This window comes from Oxyura jamaicensis, chromosome 9 (assembly GCF_011077185.1).
Source record: "Oxyura jamaicensis isolate SHBP4307 breed ruddy duck chromosome 9, BPBGC_Ojam_1.0, whole genome shotgun sequence".
Taxonomy (NCBI): domain Eukaryota; kingdom Metazoa; phylum Chordata; class Aves; order Anseriformes; family Anatidae; genus Oxyura; species Oxyura jamaicensis.
The window spans coordinates 21,224,960-21,243,292 of NC_048901.1; the positions used below are offsets into that span (position 1 = coordinate 21,224,960).

At 52.1% G+C, this 18,333-nt stretch overlaps 1 protein-coding gene across 7 annotated transcripts in view; it reads left to right on the top strand.

Annotated features, from left to right (window-relative positions):
• The first annotated feature begins 7,648 nt into the window (after positions 1-7,648).
• Positions 7,649-18,333, top strand: part of MECOM (MDS1 and EVI1 complex locus) — a 313,650-nt gene continuing 302,965 nt past the window's right edge. Inside the window, exon 1 of one of the 7 annotated variants that reach the window (XM_035334589.1) lies at positions 7,649-7,920. In XM_035334589.1, coding sequence (XP_035190480.1) covers positions 7,884-7,920 — 37 coding nt within the window. In that variant the 5' untranslated portion in view covers positions 7,649-7,883. The remainder of the gene's footprint in view (positions 7,921-18,333) is intronic. The other 6 variants (XM_035334585.1, XM_035334586.1, XM_035334587.1 and 3 more) reach the window with 6 other exon arrangements.

Genomic DNA, 18,333 nt, shown 5'->3' on the forward strand with positions numbered 1-18,333 from the left:
TGACCAACTCTTACTCAGACTTTGAAGCTGATAATTTTAATTCAGCAGGGAACGGACGATTGTGTTTTATGTTTTATTGCAATAAACATGCTACACCTAGGCACTGTTCTCTCTTCCCTGTTCTCTTTTATTCTTTATGTGATGCTATTTGCATGTTAGCTACAGCAGGCATCAAATAAAAGGTTTAATTAAAAAATATTATCGGAGGTCCAACGTAAACTCAAAGATCACATGCTCTCAGAGATCCAGTACCTCGATACCGCAGGAACAGGTACCTTAGAAATATTCAGATGGGGTAGATTAGATAGTAATTTATGCTACCAAACAAGTAACCTTAGTACTTATTCCAGATACTGTAACCTGTTAGAGTTTTTAAGAAGAAATTGTAATTTCTAAAGTGAAAAGTAAAAGGCTTCCAGTTTAAACAAAACTGATCAAAAAATTATGGAAGTAGGAAAATGAGACCTCTAGAATAAATATGACCAAAAGCATAATAAACACTGACTGGGAGCATAATCCTGAATGCTAACATAAATCCGTTTGTTGTAACAAACATTTAGTCTAATTTAATCTTTGAGCGTATTACTGCCAGACAGAAAAGGTTTTACAGGCTCTAACGTGTTGGTTACTCTAAAAATTCAGCTCCAACTGTTGATGCCGATAGTGTTTCCCGCTGCAAAGACCATTTTAATTACCATTGTCATCTGTCTCAGTGAGGTCTATGCGTGTGTATTATTTACAGATCATTCTTCAAGCTGCTAATAAGTTGGGTACCCACACGGGATCGAGAGATAAGATGGGGCGGCTCCTCACGCAGCCCGTGGAAGTTGTTGGGTTTTGGCGATGGGCTCTTACCTGGGAGCTTTTGTTTTACTTCTGAGTCACTTTGACTTCAGATTAGGTAATCTAAACGACTGGTAGGGAACAGTCATTTTTTTTTTTTTTTTGTATTCTTTCATGCTCAGAGATTATTCCAACAGTTCTTCCGGCTGATAAATCATAACCAAGCTGGTTTCTAATGCATCTTAACGCTCAGCCGGTATGCGCAGAATGTTATCAGTTGTAGTGTTACAGATAGGGGAGGTGGAAAAGTGGTTTTAAAATCGTGTTGAGCTACTGCAAAGAATTTCTATTTGCTTCTCAGCCATTGCCTTCTGCAATCCCAAGGCAACTGCATCTCCATGGTGGGGTCTGCCAGGAGGGATGCTCTGCAAAATGCCCTTTGGCCCCAGCACTGTGATTCCCCAGCAGGACAACAGAGCAGACCTATGGCTTGTCCTTACCATCTTCCCTGCCATCTTTCCATAAAAGTCTTTAAATGACTTTTTTTTTTTTTTTTTTCTCTTTTTTTCCTTTTTTTTTTTTTTTTTTTTTTGGTATTTTGGTATTTTTTTATTATTTTTCCCTCCTAGAAGTTGTTTTGGTAACAGTGCAGGAATGCGAATAAACAAGTAAAATTCAGTCTAATCAGGCATGCTGTTGTCAGAACTTCATTACTCTTCATTAGCCAAAAAACGGCAAGTAAAGAAGCCAACGACAGCCGTGCAGAGGTGCACTGTCTCATCTCAAATTTTGTATTAAGAGAAATATCTGTGAGTGCCAACAGATCCAAAATTTGGTTCTTGGCTTCATTCTTGGGAGTAACCACTGCTTTCAGAAACAAACTCAATTTAAATATCCCTATATCCATTGGAAATGGACATCTTGTTTAAATTCAGAGGCAAAAAAAAAAAATAAAAAAATGGGTTAAGCGTAAGACCCTCAATTCAATTTGCATGTTGAGTAATCCGGGCTGTAAGAGCAGCTCCGTCGTGTTAAGGTTAGGTCTTTCCTGTGGCTGTTCAAGTGGGCTCTGAAGACTTTTTACCGTGTTGCAGGATATTGAGGGGGGAAGGTCTGACCTCCATCCATTTTTTCAGACACCCTTCTGCAGGTTTCATCACACTCCCCGCGTCTCGCGCGCGGGACCTTGCTGAGGGCAGGATAGGTGCCCAATTGCCTACATACAATTTCATCAGGAAAGGTATATGATTTATTGCCCTGTAAAGGGTTTTGACATGAAGCCTGTGAAAAGCACTATATAAATGCCAATACAATATAAAACGTCACACAAATACTTTACTCATTAATTCCGACCCTGTGCTTTCGGACTGGAGAGAAATGGGAGTGAAATATGAATGTGTTCCTTATGCTTTAGAGGGAAAAATGGGTTTGTGGATTTTATAAAGGCTGATGTGTTAACCTGTCTTTGTGGTTCCTGCAGAGAGGCGGGAAGAAGCCCGCGCTTTGCTGGCAGTACGGCTCCGAAGAAAAGCAGCTGAAGGACCAGCAAAGAGAAACTGGGATCTCGCTGACAATCCTGGGTCGGGGTCCTGTTCTCGCTGACACAAAATGATCTTATTTTTGACTCAAAAATTTCGTTTACTCCAGCGTTGCCAGCCAAGGGCCTTTCTGCTGTTGCCCTGTTATGTTTCCCCCCTTACATTTAGTCGTGTTGTTTTGTTCAAGCAGCCAGATAACCAAACCCTCCCTGGTATGGGGTAGGCCTGCTTCTGCACAGGGCTCTGGTGAAAGAAATCATGATTTGGGGGACGGCAGAGCCCCGCTGGAGCTTCTAGCTGCTTGTTGCTCCGTTTCCCCTGTGAGCATTGCCTAGAGGGGACCGCAGCTCCCCAAGCCCACATCCCCCCACCCACAGCCCCTTCCTTCTGCAGAGCCACCCGGGAGGCCCCAGAACAGCCTTCTCTGCTTCTGTAGGGATTTTCTGACCCTGTCCACGCCACTGTGCTTAGTGGGAGCCAGCCTGGCCCCCTTGGTGTAATCAGCCCCTGTGCCAAGTCACCTACCTGCACGCTGGGGCTGCCTTTTTATTTCTATTATTTATTTTTGCCCTGTGACCATTGCTGAGCACTGAGGTAGAGCTCACCTCCTTCCTTTATTTTTACTTGGGATTGCTTTTCAAATCCCTTCCCCTTTCTGTCTTTCTCCGCGATTTTGATTATTTCAATTTTCGCTTTTAATAGGATGTTCACTTTCGGCTGATCTCTGCTGGCATTTTTCCCTTTTGATTTGTCACACTATTAATTCCTCTCTGCTCAGTGTTTTGTCTACGTTCAGAACATGTTTGTTTTCTCTCTAGTGGCCCGTAATTACTTCACCCCTCCTCCCTGTTAGTTTTTCCTGTTGCAGCTCCTTTAGGAGCGGGCAGACTGGGGGTCACCTCCTGCGGATATGAAGACGACTTTTTTGGCCATGTGGTGCTCTAATTCTTGGAAAGAAGCTTGGCTTGAGGCATTGGTTGTACCTCTTTTTGGTGAACTGGTAAATAAATGTTATGTTGGCACCCGGGGGATGCAGGAGTCCTGCTGGATGTCCTGGGATATCCCTGCCCTGCCTTCTCCTCGTGGGGCTGGGGGTTTTGCTGGATGGGTTCCCCACTGGTGGAGATGTTTGTGCCTCTACAAGGCCTCTCCGAAGGCTTTGAGGATTTCCCTGAAAAATGTTAAATGTGCATTTCAGACCTCTGCAGCACGCTGCTGTGGTGCCTTGTGGTGCCCTGGGGTCTTGTGAAGCCTCCCTCTGGTTACAGGAGGCTGCAAGTCCCACGGGAAGGAGCCCAGGAGATCTGCAATGAGGCAGAAGGTGAAATTTACTTCTTTTGTGCTCTGTCCTGCTCTTTCCATCCAGCTGCCGACCTCTCTCCCTTCTTCCTTCAGTCCCAATGCTGCAGAAACCCAAGCCCCCACGGGCAGAAAGGCGATGCACCTCACCCTGCACCCCGCACCATTTCCACGGGGAATCATCCCCGGCGGCGACCTCACCGCCACCCCCTGCTCAGCCCCCAACCCGCGACCTCCTTCCCTCCTTCCCCCGGGGGCGGCACCCCTTCTGCCGGGCACGGGAGAAAGCCGTGCCCGCGGACATCTCCGCGGGATGCTGGGGGCAGCCTCGGTGTGTCCCCCCCCGGTCCCCCCGAGCCCTGCAGTGCCGCGCCGAGGCCGCGCGGGGGCGCCGCAGACCGCGCAGGAGGCGCGCAGCGTTGCGCGGGGCGAGCCCGGCCGCGGGGGCGGCGATTTGCGCGCAGGGCGCAGCGAGAGGCGCAGCCCCGGCGGCTGCTTTGCGCCCTTCTCCGCGGTGCTGGGGGTCCGGGGGGTGGGGTGGGGGGGGTCGGGATCGGGGTCCCTGCACCGGGAGGGCACCGAGGAGAGTTTAGTTCAGGAGTAAAATTGGGGGGAAAAAGAGAAAAAGAGGTCTTTGGGGGTTTGGGAAGGGAGCCGGTAAGTTGTAGGGCGCAAGATGAAATGTCTGGGGCTTACTCGAAGGCATGTTTTACAAGGGAGAGGGAAACTGTGCAGAAAATGCAAGCGCTTTTATTGCTGGGTTTCATTGCCTGCGTCGCGGTGGATGCTTTATGCTACGGAGAGCAAGTTTAATTGAAGCAGATCGCTGATTTCGTCTAACAGGGGGCACGGGTTTTGGGGTTTGGGTTGGGTTGGGTTGGTTTCCGAGTTAACCGTTTCAGGGAGCAGAGGCAGCCAGGACCGGGCTCCGCAGCCTCCGAGCTCGAGCCAGCAAATAAAAACACATTACATGAAAACAAACACCGAGCCCGGCTATCAGAGCTTCCATCTCTCTCTATTATTTTCCCTCGTATTTGGACCTATTTTTTTTTTAATCACATCTGTCGTTCCCAGCCTTTCCCAGGACCGCCGAGCAGAGCGGACAGCTTCCATGTGACCACCTAGCACAGGAGGCATTTTCTACTGGGAAACTTCGGAGCCGTTTTCTCTCTCCCTTACCTTCTGGGAGCTCGGAAAGGAAAATTTGCAAGCTTCCCAGCGATTAAAGCCTCCGTATTTGTCTTCAGACTCACCGGCTTTATCCAAACTTTTGTGTGTGTGCGTGCGTGCCCCCCCCACCCCCCGTGCATTTGTAAAGTAGCCCCATCTAGCAATGATAAATATCCCTGTTGATCACTTGATTGATTACCTCTCGGAAAGGTCACGCGGGCTTGCAGTAATTTCCTTTTGCCTAAGGCTCCCTTTTCACTTTTACTCCCCGCACGACAGCTCCAAGTACACAGGATCTTTAGGTTGGATTTTAACCCCTCCATAGCTCCCCGAAAGCCGGCGGGGGAGCCGGAGGCGCTCGCCCGGCGGGGTCCGGCTCTGGGAGCCCCCTCCCCGGCTCGGCCGGGGGCTGGGGGCCGGCTTTAAACAACCAGACAAGCTATTAATTTACCCGTGCTACCCGGGGTCCTGAACCCAATTAATTTCTAATAATTACAGCCCAAGGGGGCTGGAGAGATCCCTCTGCCTCTTTCTAGCCTTGCCACTCGGCGGCACCGAGGTCAGCGTATAATAATAAAGTGTATATTTTGAAAGTGATCAGCAGAACAGTGAGTTATTGCAATGAATGAAAATTGTTTCCATTTTGCCTAATTGAGCCCATGGCTGAAAGCTGGAGTTCTGAGACTAAATAAAGAGGGCTGTTTCATTTCAACGTGGGCTGGAAATCCCTGCGTTGCTTTTTTTCGGTCGCCCAGCGAGGAGCTTAATTTCTTAACAGCGAACCTGAAATCAAGCGTTGGGTAAACAGTATTAATAATTGCATTACAATGATTAAATTAATCTTACTGGTAGCTGGGAGAATATAGATTGCGACTGAATAGCACGACGTAAAGTTCACTGCACAAAGACAATAGCCCAGCAAAATACCTCGATGAAGAATTCCAACTTTTCTCCAAGTAGGGCTGTGGGGCTCGTTCAATTGTCATGGAAGGAAGAGAAAATTTCCTGTTACGGGGAATGTGCGAGAGGGTGCTTGTGCTCTCCCGGCGTGTACGAGAAAACCATCGCCCACCCCCTCACCCCCCAATAAATATTTCCTCGTGGCCGTGGACCCGCTGCAAACAAGCGCTCGTCCCCGCCGCCGGCCGTGCGGGAGGCGGCGGAGGCTGGCGGCGAGGCCGAGCCTCCCCCCATCGGGAACGAAACGGATTTCCCGGGGGGGTCGTCGCGAACACGCGGGGACGGGACCGAGCGTGGGGAGCCTGCGGCTGTCGACCCCGGGGGCGGCGGGGAAGGCGGGCGGGCGGCGGGGGGCGGCCGGGAGGCGGCCCGGGATGGCGAGGGGGGGGGGTCCCGGAGGGTGGCGAGGCACCTGCCGGGCTCCCGAGGCCGCCGGGATGAAGGGCAGGTGGCGGTGACAAGAGGGAGAGGGGGGGTGAGGGCTGCCCGCCCCGGGAACGCCGCATCTGCGCTCCCACGCGTGTCGTCCCCGCGGGTGGGCAGGGGAGCGGCAGGCGAGGAGGAGGGCGCAGGGCTTGGGGCTGGCCCCCGGGAGGGGCTAGGGGCTTCGAGGGGGCTTCGTGGGTGCTTTGCGGGGGTCCCCGCTGAAAGAGGGGGAAAGGGGCTAGGGGAAGGGGGGAGTTTTGCCAAGCCCCCCCACGAGGGGTTTTGCTTTTTCCAGACGCGGTGGCTGCGTGGGTCCGTCCTGGAGGTGTTTTGGGGTCACCCCTGGGCAGCCCCTCTTCGGGGGGCGCTGCCTGGAGGGGCTGGAGGCGGAGAGGGTCGAGGGCAGCCCCGCAGCCCGGCCCCGAGCATCCCCCTGGGGCGGGCAAGGGCTGCAGGGCTGGGAGCTGCCCCCCCAAAATAAATAATAATAATAATAATCATCATCATCATCCCAATCACAAATCCCAAATAACGCCTGGCATCAAGGACAGCTCGGCAGGGCGAGTTCCAGCCCTTTGGGGAGCGGTGCGGGAGAAGGGGGACCCCCACCCCGCATGGGTCCGGGGGGGCACGGGTGGGGTGCGGGGGTCCTGGCCCGTGGGGGGGGGGGGGGGGCGATCCCCCCCCCCGCCGCCCGGGGGGTTGGGGGGGGGGGGAAGGGGAAGGGGCGATGTTGAGGATTTTATTAAAACAAAAAGTTGTGCAGCGTGTATGTACTGGCGCAGCACCGAGTCTGAAAGATTGTAATTTTCTTTTATGGTGTCTGGCAGGATTTGCAACAGATATTAATGGGAACATAAATAGCGCAGGGAAGGTATTGAACAAAACTGTTTAATGCAAGGAGGTTGTACCGGGGGAAAATCTATATGTAGTTGGGATTGATTCATACCTCGGACACAGCCATCCCCTAAAGGAGTTCCCAATTTCAGCGCGCTCCCTCTTTGATTGGCAAAGCCTGTAATTAAAACAGATTAGAGCGCTCGGTGTTTCTGTTTTAAAAGCGCTTTTTTTCTGCCCATCTGGCGGTGGCTGAGCCGGGTTCAAGGTGGGGAAAGTGTCCGCGCTGGGCGAGCGCGCAGCGTAGCGATACGCACACAATAAAACCCACCGTCGCGTTATCTCTGCCCACCCGTGTATCCGCGGGGTTCCACGATCCGGGTGAAAATAAACTTAAACTAGGGCACGGACGCCGGAACGGCGTTAATAAGCGAAAAAAAAAAAAAAAAAAAGAGAGAGAGGAAAAATTAAAAAAATGAAAAAAAATGTCGTTTCTTCCAGCCCCGGCCCCTGCCCCGGCTGGGGCGCGGAGCTGCCGGCTCGGAGCCCTCCGGCGGCGGCTGCCCGGCCCGGGCCGGCCCCGGTGGCGGCTGTCAGGGTCCCCCCCGGCGGTGATGGATCGCTGCAAACTTTTTTTTGGCGGCGCTGAAATGTTGAAGAGCGGGGGGGAGCCGCCCGTGCGCATGTGCGAAGGTGTCCAAACTGACAATGCTGGAGAGATAGCGAGCCGGGTTTGCGAGAAAGGGAGAGCGTGTGTGTGCGGGAGAGGGAGAGGAGAGAGGGGGAGCGAAAGAAAGGAGGAAAAAGAGAGGAAAAAAAAAAAAAAAGCCCCCCCACCCCCCCGGCAGCATCGGCCGCGGGACTGGCAGCATGCGATCCAAAGGCAGGGCGAGGAAGCTGGCCGCAAGTAGGTGCAATCCCCCTTTCTCTTGGCTTTCCACCCTCGCTCTCTGCCATGTTGCACAGACGGGGCTGATGCGGCGAGGAGCTTGGCCGGCAACCTGCAGCATCCCCCGGCCCGGCTCGGCTCGGCTCGGCTCGGCGGCGGGGGGGGGGGGGGGGGGGGGGGGGCCGCGGGGGGGCCGGGGGGGCCCGGGGCCCGCGCGGGGGGGGCGGGGCCCCGTGCGGGAGGCTGCGGGCCCTATAGTGGGCGCTGTGGGCTGCGCGCAGGGCTGGGGGCCGCGGGTGGGGGTGCGTGTGCGTGCGCGCATCGAGGGGCCCCGCAGCTCCCGTGGCCGGCCCTCCCTTCCCTCTGCTTGTGCCCCCACCCCAAAAGGAACCCTTCCAGCCCCTTTATCCGCGGGTCTCGGGGCCGACCCCACCGAGCGGGGGGGGGTGGCGTGGGAGCGCGGCACGCGTGGGGAGGCTGCGCCGAGGTTGCGCCGAGGTTGCGCGGAGGTTGCGCGGAGCTGGGGGGGGGGGGGGCGGCGGCGGGGGGCGGGGGGAGAGGCTGGAGGCAGCCGCGGAAAAGGGGAGCGAAACGCCGGGATTTCGGGAGCCTCTCCAGCGGTTTTTTATACGCTTTGGCCGTCCCGAGGTCTCTGCTCCGCGGGGCGAGGGCTCGGCCGTCCACACGCAACCGCCGACTTATTTAATTATTTGTCCTACGCTCCCTCCATCTGTTTCTCCTTTCTGATAGAGATCTTTGCTTTTTACTACAGCAGTGTTTTTATTTTATTTTTTAAAAAAAGAGAGAATCAACAACCAAACTCCGCCAGCTTTCGCGTCCTATTTTGAAAGCAGCTGATGTCTTTATTTTCCCTGACACATCTGGGCAAGTTTCATTTGATATCCATGTCGCTGGCAACCCACATTCCCGAGTGAAAAAAAAAAAAAGGGCAGGCAAAAAAAAAAAAAAAGAAAGAAAGAAAGAAAAAGAAAGTCAGATGAAATGTTGCATAAGTTGCATGACGTAAAAAGCAGATGCTTATTTACTCTTTATTTGTGAAGGGGGGAAAAAAAATAGAGGAGCGTGGAAAAGGGGAAGCGAAAGATCTCTCCGCATCATCCCCAGCTTTGCCGTGAACCTTAACAATACCAGCAGCAACCTGCCTTTGATTAGGTGGTTTTCGAGCGGGGAAGCCGGCGCACACAGTTTGCAAACAAAAATGCTGCTCGGTGCCCAGCTCGCGGTCCGTGCTCCGGGGCTAGCACCGTGTCCGCGGCTGCATTAACTAATCCTCCGGCTGCAATCCGCTCCTAAAGGAAATCGGGTTTAAAAAGCCGGGATTTGGGTGTTTTGAGAAAGGCTCGCTCTTTTTTTTTTTTTTTTTTTTTCCTCCGAATTGCGGCTCGGTTTCACTGCAAGTGGTCGGTGGCGACCCCTGCGATGTCGTCGGAAAAGTTTGCATCTTTTCGGTGCTTTCTTTCGGGGCTGGGACCGCCAAACATTTCGTAGCCTTCACCCTCTTACGTGGAAAAGCGGCAGGGATCGGGATCCAGCGCGCCCCTTGCATTATTTCACTTTTACTTTTTTTGGTGTGTGCAGCAAATAAAAATCGCCCCGATTGTGTGGCTGCCGCTAACGCTCAGGAAAGCTTTTCCCTCGTCGTTACAGGCGGGTACCTGCCGCGAACATTTGCTCGGCCTCGGTGTAAAACTGCTAAAAACCAGTTTGGAGGTGTCCCCCCCTTACCGTGCGCCCAAACTATAAATAAAAAAAATAATTAGAAGAAACAAAAAGAGGAATAACTAGTAGAGGAATAACTAGTAGGGAATAACTAGTGATTTTTTTTTTTTTTTTTAAAGCCCGGGTTTAATAATAGGGGAAAAAAGGGAGCTGAAGCCCTCCTCGTTGCCGCGCTTGCGGGGCCGGGTGCGGGGGTGCGGGGCCGGCCCTGGGGGTGTGAATCCGACCCTGGGGGTGCAGGTCTGGCCATGGGGGTACGGATCTGACCCTGGGGATACGGATCCTGCCCTAGGGTTGCGGGTCCAGCCCAGGAGATGCGGGGCCGGCCATCCGCAGCCGCGCTGCACCTGCGCGGTCCCCCGCGGGCCGCGCAGCACCGGGCAGCCCCCGGGGCCCGGGCAGCCTTTTTGTGCCGGTCCTGGGGGAGTTGTGCCCCCCCCCGGGGATCCCTTATCCCCGAATAACCCCCTCCCCAGCCCCGGCCGCCACAAGCCCGCAGCCCTGCAGCCGGCCCGGGGCAGCCCCCGGCCCCCCGGTAGCCTCATAAAGAGGCAGAAGGTGATCAGCTTAGGGGAACACACGTGAAGAAGGAGGCACTTGTTACTTTTACACTTTATCACCACTTTTTTACAGGCAATTTAGTGCGGCCAAGGTAGATCCAGATCCCCCTAACCATCTGAGATAGTAAAATAACACTTTCCTAAGTTTCAGCAGCTTTTCCTGCGCCTGTAATTTGCCTCAGCCTAGTACTTAAAAAGCTCCGATTGAAAAACAGAACCGGCAAGTTTATTTGCCTGTTTAAGACTCGGACCGGGAATTTGTTTTCGAGCAGGGAAACGTTTGCCGTGCCCGGGCTCCCAGCCTTCGCAGCGGGGCTCTTCGCTCGCCCGTGCTTTTACCCGTGCCTGTACCGCAGCCGGCGCCGTGCAGTCGTCACGGCTCGACCTGGCTCGGCTCGGCTCGGCTCGGCTCGGCTTGACCCGGCTCGGCTTGTCCCGGCTCGGCCCGGCCCGGCCCGGTCCGGCACCATCCCGGCGCGGCGCTGTCCCCGGGTGGCTTCTGCGCGGCGGCCGCAGGCACGAGAGGGAGGCTCCGGGGCCGGCCGAGACAACCGCATTACATGCCGGGCACATCGTCCCGAGGCGCTGCGTTAACCCTTGGCAGGGTGCAGAGCGGGCGGGGGGCTTTCCTCGCCCCTTGCTTCCTTTCTTACTTTCCCTCCTCATTTTCCCCCTTTTATTTATTTGCCCTTAATTTTTTCTCTTTTTCTCTTTCCTCTTCTTCTTCCTCTTCTTCTTCTTCTTCTTCTTTTTTTTTTTTTTAATTCTTCTTTTTCTTTCTTTCTTTCTTTCTTTCTTTCTTTCTTTCTTTCTTTCTTTCTTTCTTTCCTTTTCTTTCTTTCTCTTTTTTTTTTTTCCTTTCTTTCCTTTTCTTTCTTTCTCTTTTTTTTTTTCCCTTCCTTCCTTTTCCTTCCTTGCTTCTTTCCTTCTTCCCTCCTTCCCTTTTTCTTTCCATCCTTCCTCTTTCCTTCCCTCTCTCCCTCCCACTCCCTCACCCAGTCTCTCCTTTCCCTCCCCTTCTCTCCCTCCCTTCTCCCCCCATTTTTCCATCTCCCTCTCTCCCTGCCCACCCCCTCTTTTCCCCCCCAGTAGCCGCCACCACCACATCTGGCACTGCCGCCTGCCCCTGGGCAGCCACTGCTGCCTGCTGCCCCCAGCTGCCCCCCAGTGCCCCCCGTCTGCCCCCCGTCTGCCTCCAGCTGCCCCCCGCTGCACCGTTCGGCCACGGTGAGGGGCAGGGGCAGGACACAAAGGGAAAGGAGGGTCCGAGGAGCGAGCTCGTCATTAATGCGGCCCTGCTTGTAAATGAAAAATGTAACCCTTGTTAATTAGCGCTGTTTACACGGGGTACAAGAAACTTAAGAAATGTTTCTACAAAGGGGAAGGAACTGTTTACAAAACTCTTTCAAAAGTGTGACATATTGCTGCAGTTCCAGCACTAAAAAGCCAAACACACTTACACGCCTTTGAAGTTGGCTGGCTGAGGCAACATTATTTGACTCGGATTCAGCTATTGCTTGTGGGTATAACTAATGGCTTTTACCTCGTCCGTGGGCTGGGAGGGGCGAGGGCCTGGGCGCCGCGGCCATTGGGTCCCCCCGGAGCGCCGGGGCTGGCTCCCCGCCAGCCCTGCACAATGTCAACATTGAATATTTGAATTCCCAGACTCTATTTAACAACTTTCTAAATAAATAAACTCATTGTGTGTCTGTGTTTAAAATTATTTCACCTCTTGCAGAAAAGCTGCAGCATCCTATTACACCGGCCTCTCGGGCTGCTTTTTCACCCCCCTTTCCCCCCCCCCCAGCACACACGAACGGGGCCGAGGGGCTCTGTCTGCGGCCCCATATCTCCCCCGATCCCTTTCTGTCTGCTCCTCACGAAGCACGAGTGGGAGCCGCTCGGACACCTCCCGCCCCGCGCTATCTAATCGCTCCCAAAAACAAAGCCAGGTTCACAAAGCCGGTTAAATATTAATCATTTCCAAAAGGAGGCCCACGTGAGTGCCATTGCTGCGGCGGTGCCCTGGACGTACTCAATCATTTTGGCTGCCGTACCATAGGCAGGCTCCAGGGACAGCTTTCATTGTTGTTGCCATAAATGGCTATTAGTGTTCATATTCACCTATTCACCTAGTTATTTGTGTGTATGTGTGTGCGTGTGTGCCCGCGCCTGCTGTGCTTGTGTGCAGACGTGTGCATTCACAACACACCTCCCTGTTCATGCCACGGAGCTATCTAAAGATGTAGGATGCCTACATGGAGCTATATAAAGATACCTATAAGTGTGCGAATGTACAGCTGAAAAGGCAGGTAAACACGCTGGATATCTGCAATTGCACTCAATGCATGTGCTGGGTTAGAGAGGGATCCCCAGGCTCCCGCGAGTGCTTGCAGGCTGTGCACCCATGGCTCTACAGCCCCAGGGGCTCAGGATTTTTGTGGCTGCCTACAGGGAGCTCGAACCCAGAGCTGGGACCCACGAGCCCGGACGTCGGTCCCTGGCCTGCTTCCTAAACGCATTAATTGTGGACTTCCGTGGTGGGAGGACACGCTGTGAAATATTTATTGACTTCACGTGTAAGCAAAGACGTTTGGCCAGAGGAGACGTTTCTGGCCGGCTCGGGGAGCACGGCTCTCTGCTGGTTGCTGGAGATGAAGGCAGGGCGTGCTGTGAGGACAGGTACCTGGTGCGTCGGCGCTCAGTCCAGCCCGCTGGAGGGTGGCTGAGGAAAGGGCAGTGGGAAGCAGCCGGAGTTTTATAAATCTCAGCTAATGAAGCCTTGTCCACAGGAATTGCCCTGCCTCGCTGTAAACCAGTTTCTAAACAGATGTACTTCAACTTTGGAAGGGACTGCTCAGACGCTCAGGTTTCCAGCTAAGAATTCAGGATATTTGTTTGTTTAAAATTTAACTAGGTTTGCTGTCATTTTTGGAGCAAGTCAGAGCTCTTTTGCCATGATTTAATACAGTCAGTTTTACATCATTTTAGTTTAGTTAGGCAAGGCTGTGAGTTCCTACATGAAAAGCAGAAAGAGGTTTAATCATACATAGCTTTTCCAGCTAGCAGATACAAGTGTAATACTATCCAGTAGACAGAGCTAGAACTGGGCAAATGCAGATTAGAAATACAGTTTATATTTAAAGTAGTGGAGGTATTTAACCATTAAAACAATTTACTGAGAGCTGGGTGGATTTCAACATCACTGGAATTCCTTTGTCTTAATTAAGGTTGGCTGTTTTTCTAAAAAGATATGAGCTAATCCAAACAGGAATTAATTTAGGGAATTCCTGTAGCCTGTGTTGTGCAGGGGGTCAGAGCAGACCATTCTTCCTGGCTTTATACCCTGTGCACCTAGTTAAGGCAGCGCCTTTCATACGGAGGCAATGACTCGAGGCTGGGCTCACAGAATTGCTCTTTAAAAAACGAAATGGACATAAAAAAAAAAAAAAACAGAAAAAAAAAACACAGGCTTCGGCTCAGACAACGGAGAATTGATGCCTGGCTCAAAGTCCGCTGCTCTTTTCCATCACTGCTGCTGCTTGCGTCCATACTGCAGTGCTCTCAGGGGGTGCTCCCCATCTCAGGGGTGCCCAGTGCCTGTGGTCGAAAGCAGAAGTCCCCAGGGAGGGTTCACCCCGGTGGGAAGGGGAAGGGGGCCCATGGGGTTAGGATGTGGGGAAGGGGTCCCGAGGTGCTGCTGCAGGATGCTCTGCGGTGCTCAGAAGTGGCTGTTGTTACCCACGGAGCCAGGACTCTGCCTCTTTGCACTGCTGCTTTAAATATGAAAATTAAAATGCCCAGGGTATGGAGCGGACCTGCCTGACATTCACAGACCCTATGCTCCCCCCCTTCTGTGTGCACTTCCAGGCTACAGCCGGGCAAAGCCTTCTCCAGGGCTCTTGCAAGGAAAGGCAGCCACGGGGCCGTGTAGGAGGAGGGAAGCTAGCCTGCAATTAATATTGTGTTTGGTGCTAAATATGTAACAAAGAGAAAGAATCGTGAGCTAATCCAGCAAAAGGAGCTGAGAAGTGAAATACAATTTGTTTCATTTCAGGCTTTAATATCGTGGTCTGTTTCGGGGGAGCATTATCTTTTAAACTAGGATATCTGCAGCGACATAAAACCCCACCACCTTGAGGGAATGTCAAAGCTTGATCTCCAAAATAAAGGAAATTCGAAGTTAAGGCTGAAATGTACCACATGGCCTCCGAGTCCCAGAAACAACAGGAGGCAAGGAGGCAGCTGAAGGTATGGCTGTGTGTGGGGACTGCCTCAGCCAGCGCAGATGGGTGGCACGAATCGAACGGGGCTGGCACGGGGCGGAGAGGGGCTGGCTCAACAGGTCTGCGATGGGCTCAAGTCTTCTTGCAAGCCTTGGCTGATCTGTGATGGGCACGCGAGTTTTATGGTGGAAAGACTGCTGGTAGGGCTTGATTTGTACAATAGGAACACTCATTCCCCTTTGGCAGTTCTTGTTTAGAAAATCTCATATTAGGGCAACATTTTTGGACAGAAAAGAGATGTACAGAAATTACATTTTTTTTTTTTTTTTTTTTTTTTTTTCCATCAAGAATTGCTCATATGTCTGATCGTGCGCACTACTTCTTAGCCCTGGTTAAACTCTAAACTAAATTTAAATTGCCTGTAAAATAATACCCAGAATGGAAACTGCCACACGACTGTAGCCCCCGCTCCCCGACCCCAGGCCGTGTTCCCTTGCAAAGCAGTGCTTTTTGCTTCGGGACTGCAGTGAGCTACGAACCAGAGGAGCAAGACTTCTGTGAAGAGGTTATTTTTGGCAATTGCATCACCGATTATGTATAAAATTTCAAAAAATATGAGTTCTGCCAGTCTGATCTCTGAGAGGGCTACAGAAAATGGAAAGCCCTGAGACTGCTGTAACATCATCCTATTTTGTCTATTAGCTCTCATTAGATTACCAGGATACCGAGAGCTCCGTATCGGCCAATCTAACAAAATCTCCCAGGTGGCTTAAATTAAAAAAATTAGCCATAAATATATTCTGCATAATGCAATTTATTACGGCTGTTTATTGTGTGCGGTGGGAAAACGCTCGGTGTCGGATGATCCGAGTGCAGCGCGTGCCCTGCTGAAGCTGGTTATACCACGAGGGCCCCAGCTGAATTCGGAGCCCGGCACCCTGCAAAGCCACACGCATGTGGCACCGGCCTCGGGCAGCCAAGAACTGCAGCTGCGGTGCGGGAGCTGGATGCCAGGGGAAGGTGGAGGGTGTCTGGAGGCAGCGGTGCTTGCTGGTGAAAGCGGGGGGCGAATGGTGCTGGGCCCCAGCACGGATAAGCCCAGTTGTACTGGGATCGGGGGGCTCGGCTTTGTCCTTGAGGTGTTTTTCCTGGATGGAAGGCAGAGGAGGCAGGGCTGCTGGGGATGGGGATGACACGTCCACCTGCTGCTGGGGAGCTGCAGCAGGGAGCTGGTGGCTCCAGAAATATCTTCTGCCCCTTCCCGTGCCTTTTTGCACCAAGTCAACATTCCAGCAAGGGCGAAATCATTCCTAGATTTAACAGAAGTCTCCCCCCGCCCCCCCCGGCTCCTTCACACACGCATTAACACCAAACTGGCAGAGCCGATGGAAAAGGATTTTGCATTTTGGAAGCCGAGCTGGCTCAGCGCTCGCCGTGGGCCCGATCCCAAACCCACTGATGGAGCCCGTGGAGGTCGCACCGAGTCCCTGGGGCTTCGGAGCGGGCCTGGCCAGAGTCACCCCCCCTCCCTTCCTCCTCCAGGGTTTTTATCAGCAGTCTGTGCTCTGCGGTGAGCCCCGAGATGTGAGGGTGTAACAGATACCTGCCTTTACATCGGCGTAAGTGAATTAGGTCGGCGCTGTAATCTGGCCTCATTTAGGAGCCGTTTCAGCCATTAGGATGAAACACGAACGCTGCTGGTGGGACCGTGGTGAGCCCACATGCTTGTTTCCCACTGTGCCCCCTCCCTTCAGCCATCCCATGGGACGGGGCTGTGACGGGGGCCTGGGGAGGGGACCTGCACCCTGACAGCACCCCTGTTCCCGGCACTGCATTTCTCCAAATAGCCCAGATTTGTGTCTTCTAACCAGGTATTTTTGCTGCTGAACGTACCTGGTACCTGCAGGTATGTGCTGCTGTGTGTGCTCTGTTACTGCCCCCGTGCTTCATCCCGTACAGGTGTGTGACAGATAAGCACTGACCACCGAGAGAAAACACCCAAACACATCTAAAACATGTCTTGATGTGCTTAAATTTCTGATTTCAAAACTATTTAACATTTCAAGCATTTGACAGAACTGATTAACTTTTCCCTCTTGATACTCCTCTGCCATTTGAACTAATTGTGGCCATGTTTCCACAGCGCTTTATTCACTTGTACCTTGGTGGGGAATTAAGCGACACTTTTGTTTTAATCCTTCCCCTTCTCTTCGTGGCTCTGTATGAAGGGAAAGGAAACATGTTGTTTGAAAGGATTCTGAAATGATGTTTCTATTTTACTTTTTTTAGGCTCTTGGTGTATTTTTGGCTGCAGGGACTGGCATGGGGACTGGTCTAAGAATACACGACACAGAAAAATAAATTGGCCGTATCTGTGCTAACAGCGCCTCTTTATACTCTTGCTGTTTTTTGGGGGGGGTTGCTATATCATGATAACAGTAATTTACAGCAATAATTAAGACCTGTGAACAGGAAAAGATAAATGGTGTTTGTTTGTCCTGATTCTTTCAGTTCTTACAGTAAGCTGATGTTGTAAGGAGAATCCACCAAGTCAGGGCCACATAGTGTTGGGCTTTCTGCTTGCGTGTCGGTGGGTGTGCTTCATTTTTTATCCCATCACACCTCTCCCTTTCCCTTCCAATGCCCCCCTCGCTCTATTTTAGAGGGCCCTATTATTTTTGGCTGTGGCTGTAGCCTTGGGTGACCAAGCCACGTTAAGCCGTGAGGATCCGGCAGCATCACCCACTTGCTTTCAAAGCAAAGAGCCCCGAGATCGGTGGGGAAGGAAGGGGGCAAACCCAGCAGATAATCCAGCCCCACAGAGCCCTGGGGCTGTGGTGCCAGCACGTTTCCTGCCCCGGCACAGCCAGGGGGACGTGAGCGGTGCGCCAGCAACCAAAACGTTCCCCAAGCCTGCGAGGCTTATTATGGTTCTTTTAAAGTCAGTGCCAAGAAAAAGGGTCCACACAACCTCCAAGAGAGGCTTCATAAGCTCAGTTTTATGGTGGGATAATTTGGAGCCAAACCTTCATGGATTTTGCATAGAGAAATACCCCACGGAGCATCACAGACCGGGAAGAAAATATATTGAGGAAAGAGAAGACTGATAATTTTATGGCTTTCCTTGAAGTCAGGCAGTAAAATGGGCTTTATTTAGCAATTTCCTCACTTCTGATTGCAATTTTGTTAGCAGTGCAATGTCTTTAGATATAATTTTCTGTGAATGTGGAGAAACTTTAGAAGCCCGGGCTTTGTGCGCTGTGCCCAGAGGTGCCACAGTGCTTCCCAGGATCTGCCCGCAGCGTAAAATGATTGATTTTGGAGCAGATTGCTGGGCAGGGCGTGCTGGTGGCACTTAGCTCTGTTCTTAATGCTGTGCCTTGAGCCCATGTGGCCTGACAGCCCTTGGAAGGAATGGTACGAGCATTTGAATGCCAACTGCATGGCTTGATCCACATCACGGATGAGGGACACACATGTTTTTTCAAGGATAAAGTATTTCTAATCTGAAATTTAGAACCCAGGTGAGGTGATCTTTGCACTCTTAAAGCTCATCTTCCCAAACAGGGGCTATTAAAACCCCTTGTCCCTTAGCCTTTTGGCCAAAGCACGTGTGCAAATCCTACCCAGAATCTCTCCGATGGGATTAAGAAAACCTCCGCTATGTTCGCTCCTCGTGTGACTGGTTATTTTTCACTCAGCATGGTTCAACTTGAACAAAAATGTATTTCACAATGTAATAATTCACACCCACTTTTCTTTGGGAAATCATTTATAGAAGGACAGTTAAATGTGGGCAGACTTTAGCGGGAGTACTGCTGATACATGCAACATGTCCAAATGTTGAGGGAAGTGATTGTGGGTACAGCAGAAGATGCCATCATGACCTTGGCAGTTTGTTTATT